We start from the raw sequence: 14,515 nt of genomic DNA on the forward strand, positions 1-14,515 counted from the left end.
ACTAAGAAAACCAGCATAGAAAGCTACCTAACTGAATTGGTAGTCCAAAATACACGGGACAAGAAACAAAGGAAATGCAGGAGAACTGGAAAACAAGCAATAAAATGGCAGCATTAGGCCCCTACATTTCAATAACCACTCCAAATGTAAATGGGTTGACTTCTGCAATCAAAAGACACAGAATGGCAGGATGGATTTAAAAAACAAGACCCAACAAAATCCTGCCTCCAGGAAACATACCTCAGCCCTGAAGACAAACACAGACTCAGAGTGAACAGATGGAAGACGATACTCCAAGCTAAAAATGAACAAAAGAAAGCAGGTGTTGCCATACTTATATCAGACAAAGTAGACTTCAAGACAAAGCAGGTAAAGAGAGACAAACAGGGGCAGTATATAATGGTAAAAGGGACACTCCACCAAGAAGACATAACACTTATAAATATATATGCACCCAACACAGGAGCACCAAAATACATAAAGCAACCATTAACAAAACTAAAAGGAGATATCAACAACAATATAATAATAGTAGGGGACCTCAACACCCTACTAACACCAATGGATAGATCAACAAGACAGAAAGCCCACAAGGAAATTGTAGAATTAAATGAAAACTAGATCAGATGGACTTAATAGATATATATAGAACACTCCATAAAAAACAGCAGGTTACACATTCTTCTCAAGTGCACATGGAACATTCTCACGGATAGACCATATATTGGGAAACAAAGCAAGCCTCGATAAATTTATGAGGATTGAAATAACATCAAGCATCATTTCCAATCATAATGCTATGAAACTAGAAATCAACAAGAAAAAAGCTGGGAAAGGGGCAAAGATGTGGAGATTAAACAACATGCTACTGAATGACCAACGTATCATTGAAGAAATCAAAGGAGAAATCAAATATTATCTGGAGACAAATGAAAATGAAAACACACCATACCAACTCATTTGGGATGCAACAAAAGGCGTCCTAAGAGGGAAATTCACTGCAATACAGGCTCACCTCAACAAATAAGAAAAATCTCAAATAAGCAATCTCAAACTACACATAACAGAACTAGAAAAAGAAGAAAAAATAAAGCCCAAAGTCAGTAGAAGGAGGGAAATTATAAAAATTAGAGCAGACATATATGAAATTGAAACAAAAAAGACAATAAAAAGGATCAATGAGACAAAGAGATGGTTCTTCAAGAAAATAAACAAAATTGACAAACCCTTAGCCAGGCTCACTAAGGAAAAAAGAGATAAGACTCAAATAAATAAAATCAGAAACGAAAGACGAGAAATTACAATGGAAACCACAGAAATACAAAAGATTATAAGACAATACTACAAAAAACTATATGCCAACAAATTGGACAACCTAGAAGAAATGGATAAATTCTTAGACTCTTACAACCTCCCAAAACTGAATCAAGAAGAAATAGATAATCTGAACAGACCAATCACAAGTAAAGAGATTGAAGCAGTAATCAAAAACCTCCCCCAAAATAAAAGTCCAGGACCAGACACCTTCTCTGGAGAATTCTACCAAACATTCAAAGAAGATTTAATACCTATCCTTCTCAAACTATTCCAGAAAATTGAGGAAGGTGGAGCACTCCCTAACACATTCTATGAAACCAACATCACCCTGATGCCAAAACCAGACAAGGACAACACAAAGAAGGAAAATTACAGGACAATATTTCTAATGAACATAGATGCAAAAATCCTCAACAAAATATTGGCAAACCAAATACAACAATACATCAAAAAGATCATACACCATGGTCAAGTGGGATTTATACCAGGGACACAGGGATGGTTCAGTATCCACAAATCAATCAATGTGATACACCACATTAACAAAATGAGGAATAATAACCACATGATCATCTCAATAGACACAGAGAAAGCATTTGACAAGATCCAACAGCCATTTATGATAAAAACTCTGAACAGAATTGGGACGGAAGGAAAGTACCTCAAGATAATAAAGCCCACACATGACAAACCCACAGCCAACATCATACTCAATGGGGAAAAACTGAAAGCCATCCCTCTGAGAACAGGAACAAGACAACAGTACCCACTCTCACCACTCTTATTCAACATAGTACTGGAGGTCTTGGCCAGAGCAATTAGTCAAGAAAAAGAAATAAAAGGAATCCAAATAGGCAATGAAGAAGTGAAACTCTTGCTGTTTGCAGACGACATGATCTTATATATAGAAAACCCTAAAAAATCCATTGGAAAGCTACTAGGAGTAATCAACAATTATAGCAAAGTGCAGGGTACAAAAATCAACTTACATAAATCAGTTGCATTTGTATGCTCTAATAACGAACTAACAGAAAGAGAACTCAAGAACACCATCCCATTCACAATCACAACAAAAAGAATAAAATATCTTGGAGTAAATTTAATCAAGGAACTGAAAGACCTATACAATGAAAACTATAAGACTTTCCTGAAAGAAATTGATGACAACATAAAGAGATGGAAAGACATTCCATGAACATGGATTTGAAGAATAAACATAGTTAAAATGTCCATACTACCTAAAGCAATCTACAGATTCAATGCAATCCCTATCAGAATCCCAATGACATTCTTCATGGAAATAGAACAAAGAATCCTAAAATTCCTATGGGGAAACAAAAGACCCTGAATTGCTAAAGCAATCTTGAGAAAAAAGAACACAGCTGGAGGCATCACAATCCCTGACTTCAAATATACTACAAAGCTATAGTACTCAAAACAGCATGGTACTGGCACAAAAACAGGCACACAGATCAATGGAACAGAATTGAAAGCCCAGAAATAAAACCATACATCTACAGATGGCTAATCTTTGACAAAGGAGCTGAGAACATACAATAGAGAAAGGAAAGTCTCTTCAACAAATGGTGTTGGGAAAACTGTACAGTCACATGTAAAAGAATGAAAATAGACCATTCTCTTATGCCATTCACAAAAATAAACTCAAAATGGATCAAAGACTTAAAGGTAAGACATGAAAGCATAAAACTTCTAGAAGAAAATATAGGCAGTACACTCTTTTACATCAGTCTTAAAAGGATCTTTTGAGACACCATGTCTCCTCAGACAAGGGAAACAATAGAAAGAATAAGCAAGTGGGACTTCATCAGACTAAAGAGCTTCTACAAGGCAAAGGAAAACAAGATTCAAACAAAAAGACAACCCACCAACTGGGAAAAAATGTTTGCAAATCATATATCTGACATAATTTATAAAGTACTCCCACAATTCAACAACAAAAAATCAAACAACCTGATCAAAAAATGGACAGGGGATATGAACAGACATTTCTCCAAAGAAGATACATGGATGGCCAAAAGCCATATGAAAAGATGCTCATCATCACTGATCTTTAGAGAAATGCAAATGAAAACTACACTAGGATGTCACCTTATACCCGTTAGAATGGCTATAATAACCAAGACAAAAAATAACAAATGTGGGAGAGGTTGTGGAGAAAAAGGAACCCTCATACACTGCTGGTGGGAATGCAAACTGGTGCAGCCACTATGGAAAACAGTACAGAGATTTCTCAAAAAATTAAAAATAGAACTACCATATGACCCAGCCATCCCACTACTGGGTATCTATCCAAAGAACTTGAAATCAGCAATTCAAAGAGACTCAGGTACCACTATGTTCATTGCAGCATTATTCACAATAACCAAGACATGAAAGCAACCTAAGTGCTCATTGACTGATGCCTGGATAAAGAAGATATGGTGTGTATATATATATATATATATATACAAAATAGAATACTACTCAGCCATAAAAAATGATAAAATTGTCCCATTCACAACAACATGGATGGACCTTGAGGGTATTATGTTAAGCAAAATAAGCCAGATAGAGAAAGACGAACTCTGTATGATTCCATTCATATGCAGAAGATAAACAAACTCATGGACAAAGAGAACAGATTAGTAGTTACCAGGGGGAAAGGGGATGGGGGGTGGGCACAAAGGGTGAAGGGGTGCACCTATAAGATGACTGGCAAATAATAATGTACAACTGAAATTTCACAATGTTGTTCATTGTTATAACCTCAATAAAAAATTTTTTTTTTAAATTGGCAAATGTTATGTATGGTAAAGGACTTGTATCCAGAACATATAAAGAATTCTTGCAGCTCAATAATAAGGTGGCAAATAACCCAAATAAAAAAATGGACTGAATATTTGAATAGACATTTTACCAAAGAATATATAAGAACGGTCAATAAGCATATGAAAAGATGCTCGATATCATCAGTCATCAGGGAAATGCAAATCAAAACCACGATGGGGCCGGCCCCGTGGCTGAGTGGTTAAGTTCGCGTGCTCTGCTATGGTGGCCCAGGGTTTCTCTGGTTCGGATCCTGGGCGCAGACATGGCACCGCTCATCGGGCCACGCTGAGGTGGCGTCCCACGTACTACAACTAGAAGGACCCACAACTAAAATATACAACTATATACTGGGGGGATTTGGAGAGAAAAAGCAGAAAGAAAAAAAAAAAAGAAGATTGGCAACAGTTGTTAGCTCAGCTGCCAATCTTTAAAAACAAAAACAAAAACAAAATCATGAGATATCACTTCACATCCACTAGGATTAGTAGAATCAAAAAGTCAGATAATAACAAGTGTTGGAGAGGATATGGAGGAATTGGAACCCTGGAAGGAATGTAAAATAGTGCAGCCACTTTGGAAAACAGTTGGAATTTTCTTAAAAAGGTAAACATAAATTTTCCATCCATAAATTCTCCATTTCCAAGAAATTCCACTTTAAGGTATCTACCCAAGAGAATGGAAAACATATGTCCACACAAAAACTCATACACAAATGTTCACATTATCCATAACAGCCAAAAAGTGGAAACAATCCAAAGTTTCCATCAACCGGCAAATGGATAAATAAAAGGTGGTCCATCCATACAGTGGAATATTATTCCACCACAAAAAGGTACCGATAAATGCTGAAACACGGATGAACCTCAAAAACATTATGCTAGAGGAAAAAAGCCAGATGCAAAAGACCAGATATTGTATAATCCCATTTATAGGTAATGTGCAGAAAAGGTAAATCTATAGAGACAGAAAAATGGAGTCCTGCCTCCCCAGTGTTGAGCTCCTCTGTAGAGGTGACTGACTGAAGATGACACACATGTGGTTACTGAGACGGTGTGGAAGCTGACCTTTTTGGAACATGATAGACCCGGGGCACTTGGAAAAATCCAATGTGGGCATCTCCAGCCCCTCACAATGTGTTTTTCTATTGTTTCTTAATTGCTAGAAAACACAGTGAAATTAAAAATATTATTTTCCTTAAAATCGTGAAAGGATTCCCCCCATCTACTTAATTATCACCTAGATGATTCCCCCATCTTGTTAATCTATCACCTCATATATTCATCTTTTCTTTGGTAAGAACATTTAAGTTCTAGTCTCAGAAAATTTCAATTATACAATTTCAATTATATCAACTATAGTCACCATGTTGTACATTAGATCCTCAGACCTTATTCATCTTATACTGAAAGCTTTACCCTTTTACCAACCTCTCCCTATTTCCCCCAGCCCTGGCAACCACTTTTCTGCTGTTTCTATGAGTTTGACTTTTTTTCAGATTCCACATTTAAGTGAGATCGTGCAGTATTTGTCTTTCTGTGTCTGGCTTTTCTCACTTAGCATAATGACCTCAAGCTTCATCTGTTGTTGTTGCAAATGGCAGGATTTCCTTCATTCTCATGGTTGAATAATATTCCATTGTGTAAATATATATACCACACCTTCTTTATTCATTCATCTGTTGATGGACATTTAGGTTGTTTCCATAGCTTGGCTATTGGAATAATGCTTCGATGAACATGGCAGTACAGACATCTTTTCAATATCCTATAGATATATCCTTTTGATAAATAGAAGTAGGATTGCTGGATCATATAGCAGTTCTATTTTTAATTTTTTAAGGAACCTCCATATTGTTTCCCAGAGTGGTGAAAGTGAAAACATTTGAAAAAGCCAACTCTTTAAAATTTTCATAGTCTTTTTGCCATATCCACCTGCATACATATTGCACATTGTTATGAAAAGTAATTCTTGTAATTTAAATACACTATTGAAACAATAGAAAGCAAAATACGCCATTCCCAGAGAGGTTGAAGAACATGGAGAAGGCTGTAGTCCAGATCCGGCTGCTGGCAGGCCAGGAGTCCCCTGAGGCTATAGGTTGGTCTGGGAAAAAGCTTGTACATGAAAAGAAAATACTACCCAGAAACCCAAGTGCTATTTAACAAGGCAGTGGTTATTCCTGCATGGTGATATTCAGATGGTGCTAGGGCACTCATAGAGTCTGTTCCTAGCTAAAAGCATTTTAGTTCATCTCGTTTTACAGAGACTATGTTCCTAAGTTAATTTTTAAAAGACATTCAAAACCCCAAAGACAATTGTTTCTGTTTAGACTTTTGCACAATAAAGAGGCGATGGAAATGTCATGTAAGAGTCTGAGAGTGGAAGTACTTAGCTGGACTTAAAATACACACACACACACAAATATATCTTTTAATATTGTTGTTTTGCTTTAACTGAAAAGCTGCTTCTTAGATTAAGAAATGGTTTTGCACAGAAAAGTCCGACACTTTTCTTCTCTCAAGATTCTCTCCCCGTACATACACTTTATTTCAGTCACTTGCTTTTTTTTCATTGAATATTTTAAACAAAGCCATGTTATACCTAGAGGTATCTAGGGGCATGACACTGTGGAAATTAATGAAAGAAACCCCAGCTAAACTGCAGGGGGAGCTCTCACACCCCATCACACACCGTGAATTGCTCCAACCAGGAAGTACAAGGCTTTACTGGGAAGGCAGATTTCTCTCCCCACCCAGCAATAGCCCAGCCACTGAGGAACATTGCAGCTCAGCCACTGAGAGACACTGTAGCTCAGCCAATGAGGAACGTCACAGCTCAGCCACTGAGAGACACTGCAGCTCAGCCACTGAGAGACACTGCAGCTCAGCCACTGGGAGACACCGCAGCTCAGCCACTGGGAGATGCCGCAGCTCAGCCACTGAGAGATGCCGCAGCTCAGCCACTGAGGAATGTCACAGCTCAGCCAATGAGAGATGCCACAGCTCAGCCAATGAGAAACGTCGCAGCTCAACCAATGAGGAATGTCACAGCTCAGCCAATGAGAGATGTGGCAGCTCAGCCAATGAGAAGCTGTTGCCGCCTGAACTGTCAGTCTCCCCCCATGGACCTTCCTTTAGAGCAGCCCCTCCCTACTCCCCTTCCTGCTCTATAAAAGCAGCAGCTCCCCTGTCTGTTTTCCGGGTTTGCCTATGGTTTGCCATAGTGTGCACATCCTGAACTGCAATTCTTTTGGCTGTTCCCGAATAAACTTGTTTTGAGGGTAAAGTAGCTGGCAAATTTGCTTTTTAAGTTGACAACATAAACTACTACAACTCTAAAATCACACACCTATGGCACTAACAGTCAGAGAGAGCCTGCTCTGTGGGCCTCATGGCCCAGGTGTGCCTCCCTGCCTGTGCACTGCCTTAAGTGCTGTACAGCACCCCCAGCCCCCTGGCAGCGTTCCTGGGCCCCACTGAGGCTGGCACTCCTTTTGTGGTTTGTTGTCGTTATGTCGTTTCAGGCATTTTATCTGAACAGCACTGGACTGTAGAGAGAAGAAATAAAATACTCCAGGAGAATCACATCTGGAATAAAAGGCCCTCTAGGATGCTATGGCTCTTTACTAACTTCTTAACCTTTTCTCTGAATAAATAACAGATATAAAAAGGCACAGTTTTGAACCTGGAAGCAAACAGAAAGCCAATACAAGCTCGCTCCTTCCTTCCTGCTTCTTCACGCATGCTCTGGTTTGGTCGGCCTCCTCTGCTCGCTTTCGCCAGCATGCACATGCAACACACATCTCCTTTGGAAGAACCACCCCTTCTTGCCCCTGTTCAGATCTTAGCCATCTTTCCAAACTGCAACCTAAGTTCTGGCTCCTCCAGGAAGCCTTCCCTGATGAGGTGTGTGCCCACTTTAAAGCACAAATCCTGGAAAGAATTCCAAGAGTCCAGTACGTTTAATTGCTCACGGGCACAGATACCTCTTTGGCAGACTTCCAAACCGTGTTGCAGCATCTGCCTCGATGCCTTTCTAGGAGGTCCACACTTGACGGTCATGCCCTCCCCACCCCATGGCACTCTGGAGGCAGCTCCCTGGGAAGAGGGCAAGGCAGCCCCAAGGCTCTCAGTTCTGACTGGTAACATGCTGCTCCTGAAGGATTGCTTAAAGCCCAACCTGAGTGCCTCTGCTTTGCTGACCTTTAGACTGCAGAAACAGTAAAGCATTTTTATTTGTACTGTCTCTCTGGAAAAAAAGAGATCATCTTTCTGGCACTTGCTCTCATAAGAGTTGTCAAGTGGCAATCTCTGAAAACAAAAAAGAGGACACAAAAACCTTTCTGTTGAAGAATGCAAGCAGTGCTTTAATGGGTCCTTAGATTAAAGAGAGATGGGCTGCACCATTGGAGGCTGAAAACCATCAGTCATTCATTCAACACACACTTAGTGGGCACCTCCTGATGGCAGGTGTTGTAGACACAGCAGTGGATGAGACAGACTTGGTCCACTTCTCACTGCATGTGGGCTGACCCATGCCTCTCACCTGCTTGGCCTGAGGGTAAGTGGGAGCCTGAGGTGAAAGAATGAGGGAAATGAGAATCTTCTAACCAGTAATCCAGTAACACATCCTAACACCAGAGGCAAGCAGAGGGGTCTTGCCTGTCCATAACAGTACTCAACTGGAATTTCCTCCAGGAGTAAAATACGAATCAAGGCTCCTCCAGGCTGTTCAGTGCTCCAGCGCCACCTTTTCTCCCTGTAAGTAGGGTGACAGGGCAGTCTCCATTCAGACAGCCACTCTGTCTCTAGAGGAACCACTCCAGGGGCCGCAATCCACCCCTTGCTCAACAAATCCAGGTGGGGCCATGTCGGCCCATGGCCACGCCAGGTATCTGGCCCTCAAGAGACATTTCACTTGGCTCCGGTACGTGTAGACAAAGAATAGGGGCGGCCAGGAGAAAAGCCTTCTGAGAAGCTCGCAGGCGAGCACAACCAGCCCGGGAGCGGGACAACACAGAGTGCTGTGAGGATGCAGAAGCGGGGCACGCACTTGTGCTGTCAGGGGAGGGGGCGCACTCTGGCACCATGAAGAGGAGCTTCTTGGAATGAACAAAGAGGGGGTGCAGTGAAGAAAGTCATCCAAAAGAGGAACCACATGTGCAAAGGGGTAAAGACATGAGGATGCCTGACAAGTTCTTGGAGCTGCAAATACATACGTATTACAAGAGCAGCAGGACACGGGGCTGGAGAAGTCAGAGGGCGGCATTACACAGGGTCAGGAGAGCCTGGCTCGTAGGGTTCCAACCTGGGGACGACGGGACCGGATCAGACGCTCACTCAGAAAGGCGTGGTTGTCAGTCATGTGGAGTTGGGACCGGGACAAGGCTGGCATCAGGGAGACAGTTCAAGTTCTTGCCTGCAAGTGGACCTAAGGAAAATACCAACCACACCAGTGACCCCAGAAAATCAAGAGTGATTTAGGAAATATTCAGGAGTGATTTGGTCATCAACTGGATGAGGACAAGGGATACAGACCTCTTGGAATTTAGGGAAAAGAGCAGGACTAGAAATGCCTAGTAGGGAATGATTTGCACACAGTCGGGGGATGGCTGCACAGAAGTGAACAAATAAGCTGCCCAGGGAGCAGTGGAGAAGAGCATCAGAGTCCAGGAAGGCCGGCATCGACGGGATGGGTGGAAGGAATGCTTCCCCTAAAACTAAAGATATGGATCACACTAAACTCATTCTAACTACTAAATTTAATTTTCTTTGCTGAATTTGAAGATGCAAAAAAATTAATTTTATTATTTTAAGACATTTGATTGTTATGCTATTTTGTTGGGACGCAGCCCACAGTCCTTAGCAGAACAGTCAAAATGTCTAAGGATTTTGGAAATGGGCTCTTCTTGTGCCTATGTGAGTAGCACCACCTATATTTGATCAACTTATCAAGTAAAAGCTACTTACTATAGATTAAAGAGAACTAAAAAGAAAACCAAGGTCCACCTCTGATCAGGCACATTTCCAATAGTGTGAATGACCAGCCCCTAGGCATTGCCACCAAGGGGCTCCCCAACTGCCCTCTTGCCCAAGCCCCTAAGTGGCCAGTGGGACTGTGCCGCAGCCCACGGCTCAGGAGGAACAGGTTTCAAGGCCCCAGGGTTCGTGCCTTCTTACCTGTACACAATTCTTTCCCTCTGCAAGTCCTCCAAGCCACAGCACAGCTCTGCAGCGTAGAAAATAGCTCTCTGCTCATCAAAGCCGGGGTTTCCCAGGTTGTAAATGTGAAACTTCAAGTCCCCTCCGTTCATAATGGTTAGCACCAAGCACAAGGAATCTTTGGTTTCGTAAGTGTAGGATAAACTAACCTAAAGACAACAACATCATAAAAAACAAAACACAGAAACCTGCTCATTCAATGATCATTTACTCAATCTGCTAACAATATTCAAATAATCCACCTTAGATTTATCATTAGGACACCCAAATACCGTATGCTTCAGGGAAATGTATACCATGCGTCTGGTGCTTCTCGGATCTCTACCTATCAGAGATCTTCCAGCAACTCCGTACTGAAAGGAGAGAACTTTCTGTGTCTACATGGGTAGGTGACAAAACTTCACAAAGACACTTGAGATCAAGATTCCTCAGTTTTGCTCTAATCATTAGCGCCGATATCCACACTTCCAGAACACCCACATCCAGCATACAAGTTAAGTGCGCCCTGCCTAGCAGTGCAGAGAGAGCTTGCTGCTGCACAGCCTCCCAACACTTTATGTTGTCAATCAACGCTGGTGGAGCTGTAGTGATCTCTTACTGAGGTTTAATGTGCATTTCTCTGTATGTGCAAATATATGGGACATTGCTCAGAGTTTGTCATATATTTATTACCCATTTGGAACCTCTTTGTGAAGTGCCTGTTCAAGTTTTTTTCCCACTTTTCTACTGGTTTGTATGTCAACTTACACACACACACACACACACACACATACACACCCAGCTGGGATTTTTATTAGGACTGCATTTAATTCATTTAATCTATGCATCAGTTTTGGGAGAAGTGACATCTTCACAGCATTGAGTCTTTGAATCTACGGACTCGATACCCCTCCCTTTATTCAGGTCTTCTTTAATTGCTTGTAATAGCATTTCATAGTTCTCAGTGTAGAAATCTTACACATTTTCATTCGATTTTTGCCTAGATTTTGATGTTTCTTGATGCTATTGTAAATGGTATCAATTAAAAATTTTCATTTTCTAACTGTCTGTGGCTGGTATCATATCTAATAACTTAGCTAAATTCTCAATCAGGTATCTGGAAAGTCCTGGACTGTCTATCCACACAATCATGTTGTGGGCTAGGGTGGGCAGTGGGGATGAGGAAGAGGAGACGAACGTGACATAGGGACAGGGCAGGACCCACTGACTGACAGTAAGCAGGGAGGAAAAAACAGAATCAAGGATGAACAAAAATATTTCTAGGTTCCTTGGGAAAGGTAAAGAATATAGAAATCAACATATTTAAATAGAATAAACCATAATTACTATTTATGCCCCTTTCATAAAGCTAGATTGTGGGTTTCTATGTTTCAAGGTTGTTACACAAATATGTTTCAAGCAACTCCAAGATGAGCCCATTTTATTAAAGATTTTCAGGCAATGCACGTAAGACTGACATTGACATAAACTATTAAACTTAGATGGCGGCTGTGCAGACCACACTGTTCTGGAACACCCGTGCCCCAGCACTGACCTCAGACTGAGAAATAAATAACTTGGAGGAAGTAACTCGAACACTACAAATCATTTTATAAATCATGTAAATGTGAAATCCCCTCTGGGCCTTTCACCTTTCACTCTCTCCCTTCAAGCAGACCTTCACACTGCAGTAGATGCTACAGCAAACAAGGAACTACGTGGAGAGAAGCTGGGTCTGGCGAGGAAAACCACTCTACTTCATGCATAGCCTAGGGCCTGGAGTGGGTCCTGAGCTCATCCCAGATTCCTGGATGATCAATCCTCACCTGAAACAGTGAAGGTGCAATTTGAGATTCAAATATTGGGATATGCTAACTTAGGGCCAAGCAGTAAACTTGCTGGGTGTCAGAAAGAGGACAAAGAGGAAAACAGACTGAGGTCTGCGCGAGGAGACAGGCTCGGAAAGGGTCTTCAAGCCCATCAGCCAGAGGCCCCCACCAGCCAGAGCCCTGGAGGCTGGCGGCAAACTGAACAATAAGCTCTGGCTGCCACCAGAGAGGACAGGACACCTGACCAGGAAACACCACAGGTGAAGGGGTGAAGAGTAACTGACAGACAAGGCGACGGTGGACTGCAACAGATCTGTAAGGAATCACAAGTTGGAAGCAGGATCACCATGTTTATGTTTGTGTCCAGTAAGAGTTGAAGAGGAAAGAAAATGGCTGTTACTGAAACAAAACTGTTTCCGGCACCCATCCCTGTTAACAGCACAAGACAGCAACCCCTCCCCACACTAAACTAAGAAACTCACCAACTCCCAAACGCCACAGCGGGAACGGAGGTGAGCTTAGCAGCAGGTCTGCTGGAAAGCGCTACAACCAGGCACTCTACGCACGGACCGGAAGAAGATACTTACTACAAACCTACTATGCACTTTTTCTAGGATTCTTTTTTCATTTAGAGCCATAGCTTCACCCTTCCTCTTCTTTATTCTCTTTTTTTCTAGCTTTTTACAGGCATACATTTTTCCTGTAGCTCGCACTTGACAGGCACAAACCTAGTTTCAAACAAAAGAAAAAAAGGTTTATGTATACCTGACATTTCTTAGGCTACAAAAAGAAACCTGTTTTCTCCACGATAATCCATCTAGTAAAGAGCAGCGAAGACTCTGATGGGCCAAGACCATTTCAGTCATGGACGCCTCAGAGCCTGGCTCGGCTCTTTTCCCTCAGCTTCTTCCCCTCCAAAGGGAGCCGAGACAAACAAGTGAATACAGCATTGTGCTTTTTATCTAAGACAGCTGTGGGCAAATGGAGCCTGTTGTTCATACGTGATCATGGTGCATCTGTTTAATTTAAATAAGTCTTTTTACTTTTTGTACAAGATCAAAAGTTTTGAAACTAAGTAGATTCTTGATTTTTTTAAAAGTTCAATAATATAAGGAAATATATTTCATAGAACTCACAGACTATCATACTTTTATTCTACTTTGTTCTTAAAGGAATATTTATATATTGCTTAATTTTATATTATGAAAATTTTCACACATACAAAAGTGGAGAGAATAGTATAATGAGCCCCCAGGTACCAGTCCCCCAGCTTCTAGGCTATCAACGTATGGCTGTCTTGTTCCCTCTGACTCCACTCTATATCACAGACACAGACACACATACCCCCATACCACACACCCAGCCCACAAACACATACACACACACACACACACACACCCTACACACAGCTACTGCACACCACAGACACAGACACATACAACACACACACATCGCACACCCACCTACTCTGCAACCACAGACATATATACCACATACACACACACAGAGGATTACTTTAAAAGCAAATATAAGACATGATATAATTTTATCTATCAATAAAATAATTTTGATGGCAAAATATAAAGTTCATTGTTGGAACTATTGAAAGTATTAATAAAGACAATGATAAAACTTACCTGATAACTATCATTAATATTTGGCTGCACAGGCTTATAAGTCCCCTTCGTACATGCACATTCAAGAATATATGCCTTGTTACACCCCCAAACCCCTGGCCTTTAGGGAAAAATTGTGCTTATATTATAGAATAGATAATATTTTATAATCTCCTCTTTCTCATTTTATAGTGCAGATATTTTCTCATCATTAAACATTCTCCCAATATATGACTACTCCACAATTTATTTAATCATTTTCCTACTAAGTCTTGGCACATAAATCTTTGCGATATCTTTTTATCATTAACTTAGGATAAATTCTCTTAAGTGGAACTGCCAAATCAAAGGACTGAAGGGAGAAGCGGTAAGGGCGTCAGGCATCGCATTATCAGCTGGATACAAATACTCCTTTGCTCTTCACCACAACCCACTGAAGCAGGGCTTATCACCCCCTCTGAAGGATGAGATCAAGATGGTGAACCCAAGATCACACAGCTGGAGGGGAGGGAAGAGGAACTTGACCTTAGGTCTGCCCAACTCTTAAGTTTATGCTCTTTCCACTCCACTATGCTGCCCCTACAGCCACACAAGCAGAGACGTCTACCCAACTCCCTTCCCAGTGCGCTTGCCTTGGGACCCTCCAAATCTATTTTGGAGGATGTAAAGCATAAGTGAAAGCATTATTGTTGACAAAATAAGACCAAAATGTTTGTCTTTTCAA

The 14,515-nt window shown here is 41.2% G+C and overlaps 1 protein-coding gene across 4 annotated transcripts in view; it reads right to left on the reverse strand.

Moving 5' to 3' along the window:
• The window catches only part of GRK4 (G protein-coupled receptor kinase 4), a 134,320-nt gene that overhangs the window by 27,289 nt on the left and 92,516 nt on the right, over positions 1-14,515 (reverse strand). For all 4 annotated transcript variants that reach the window (XM_014832835.3, XM_044767940.2, XM_014832837.3 and 1 more), the window contains 2 exons: positions 12,763-12,903; positions 10,326-10,516 (listed from right to left, as the gene is read on the reverse strand). In XM_014832835.3, coding sequence (XP_014688321.3) covers positions 10,326-10,516; positions 12,763-12,903 — 332 coding nt within the window. The remainder of the gene's footprint in view (positions 1-10,325; positions 10,517-12,762; positions 12,904-14,515) is intronic.

The sequence above is a fragment of the Equus asinus genome, chromosome 3, assembly GCF_041296235.1.
Source record: "Equus asinus isolate D_3611 breed Donkey chromosome 3, EquAss-T2T_v2, whole genome shotgun sequence".
NCBI classification, from domain to species: Eukaryota; Metazoa; Chordata; class Mammalia; order Perissodactyla; family Equidae; genus Equus; species Equus asinus.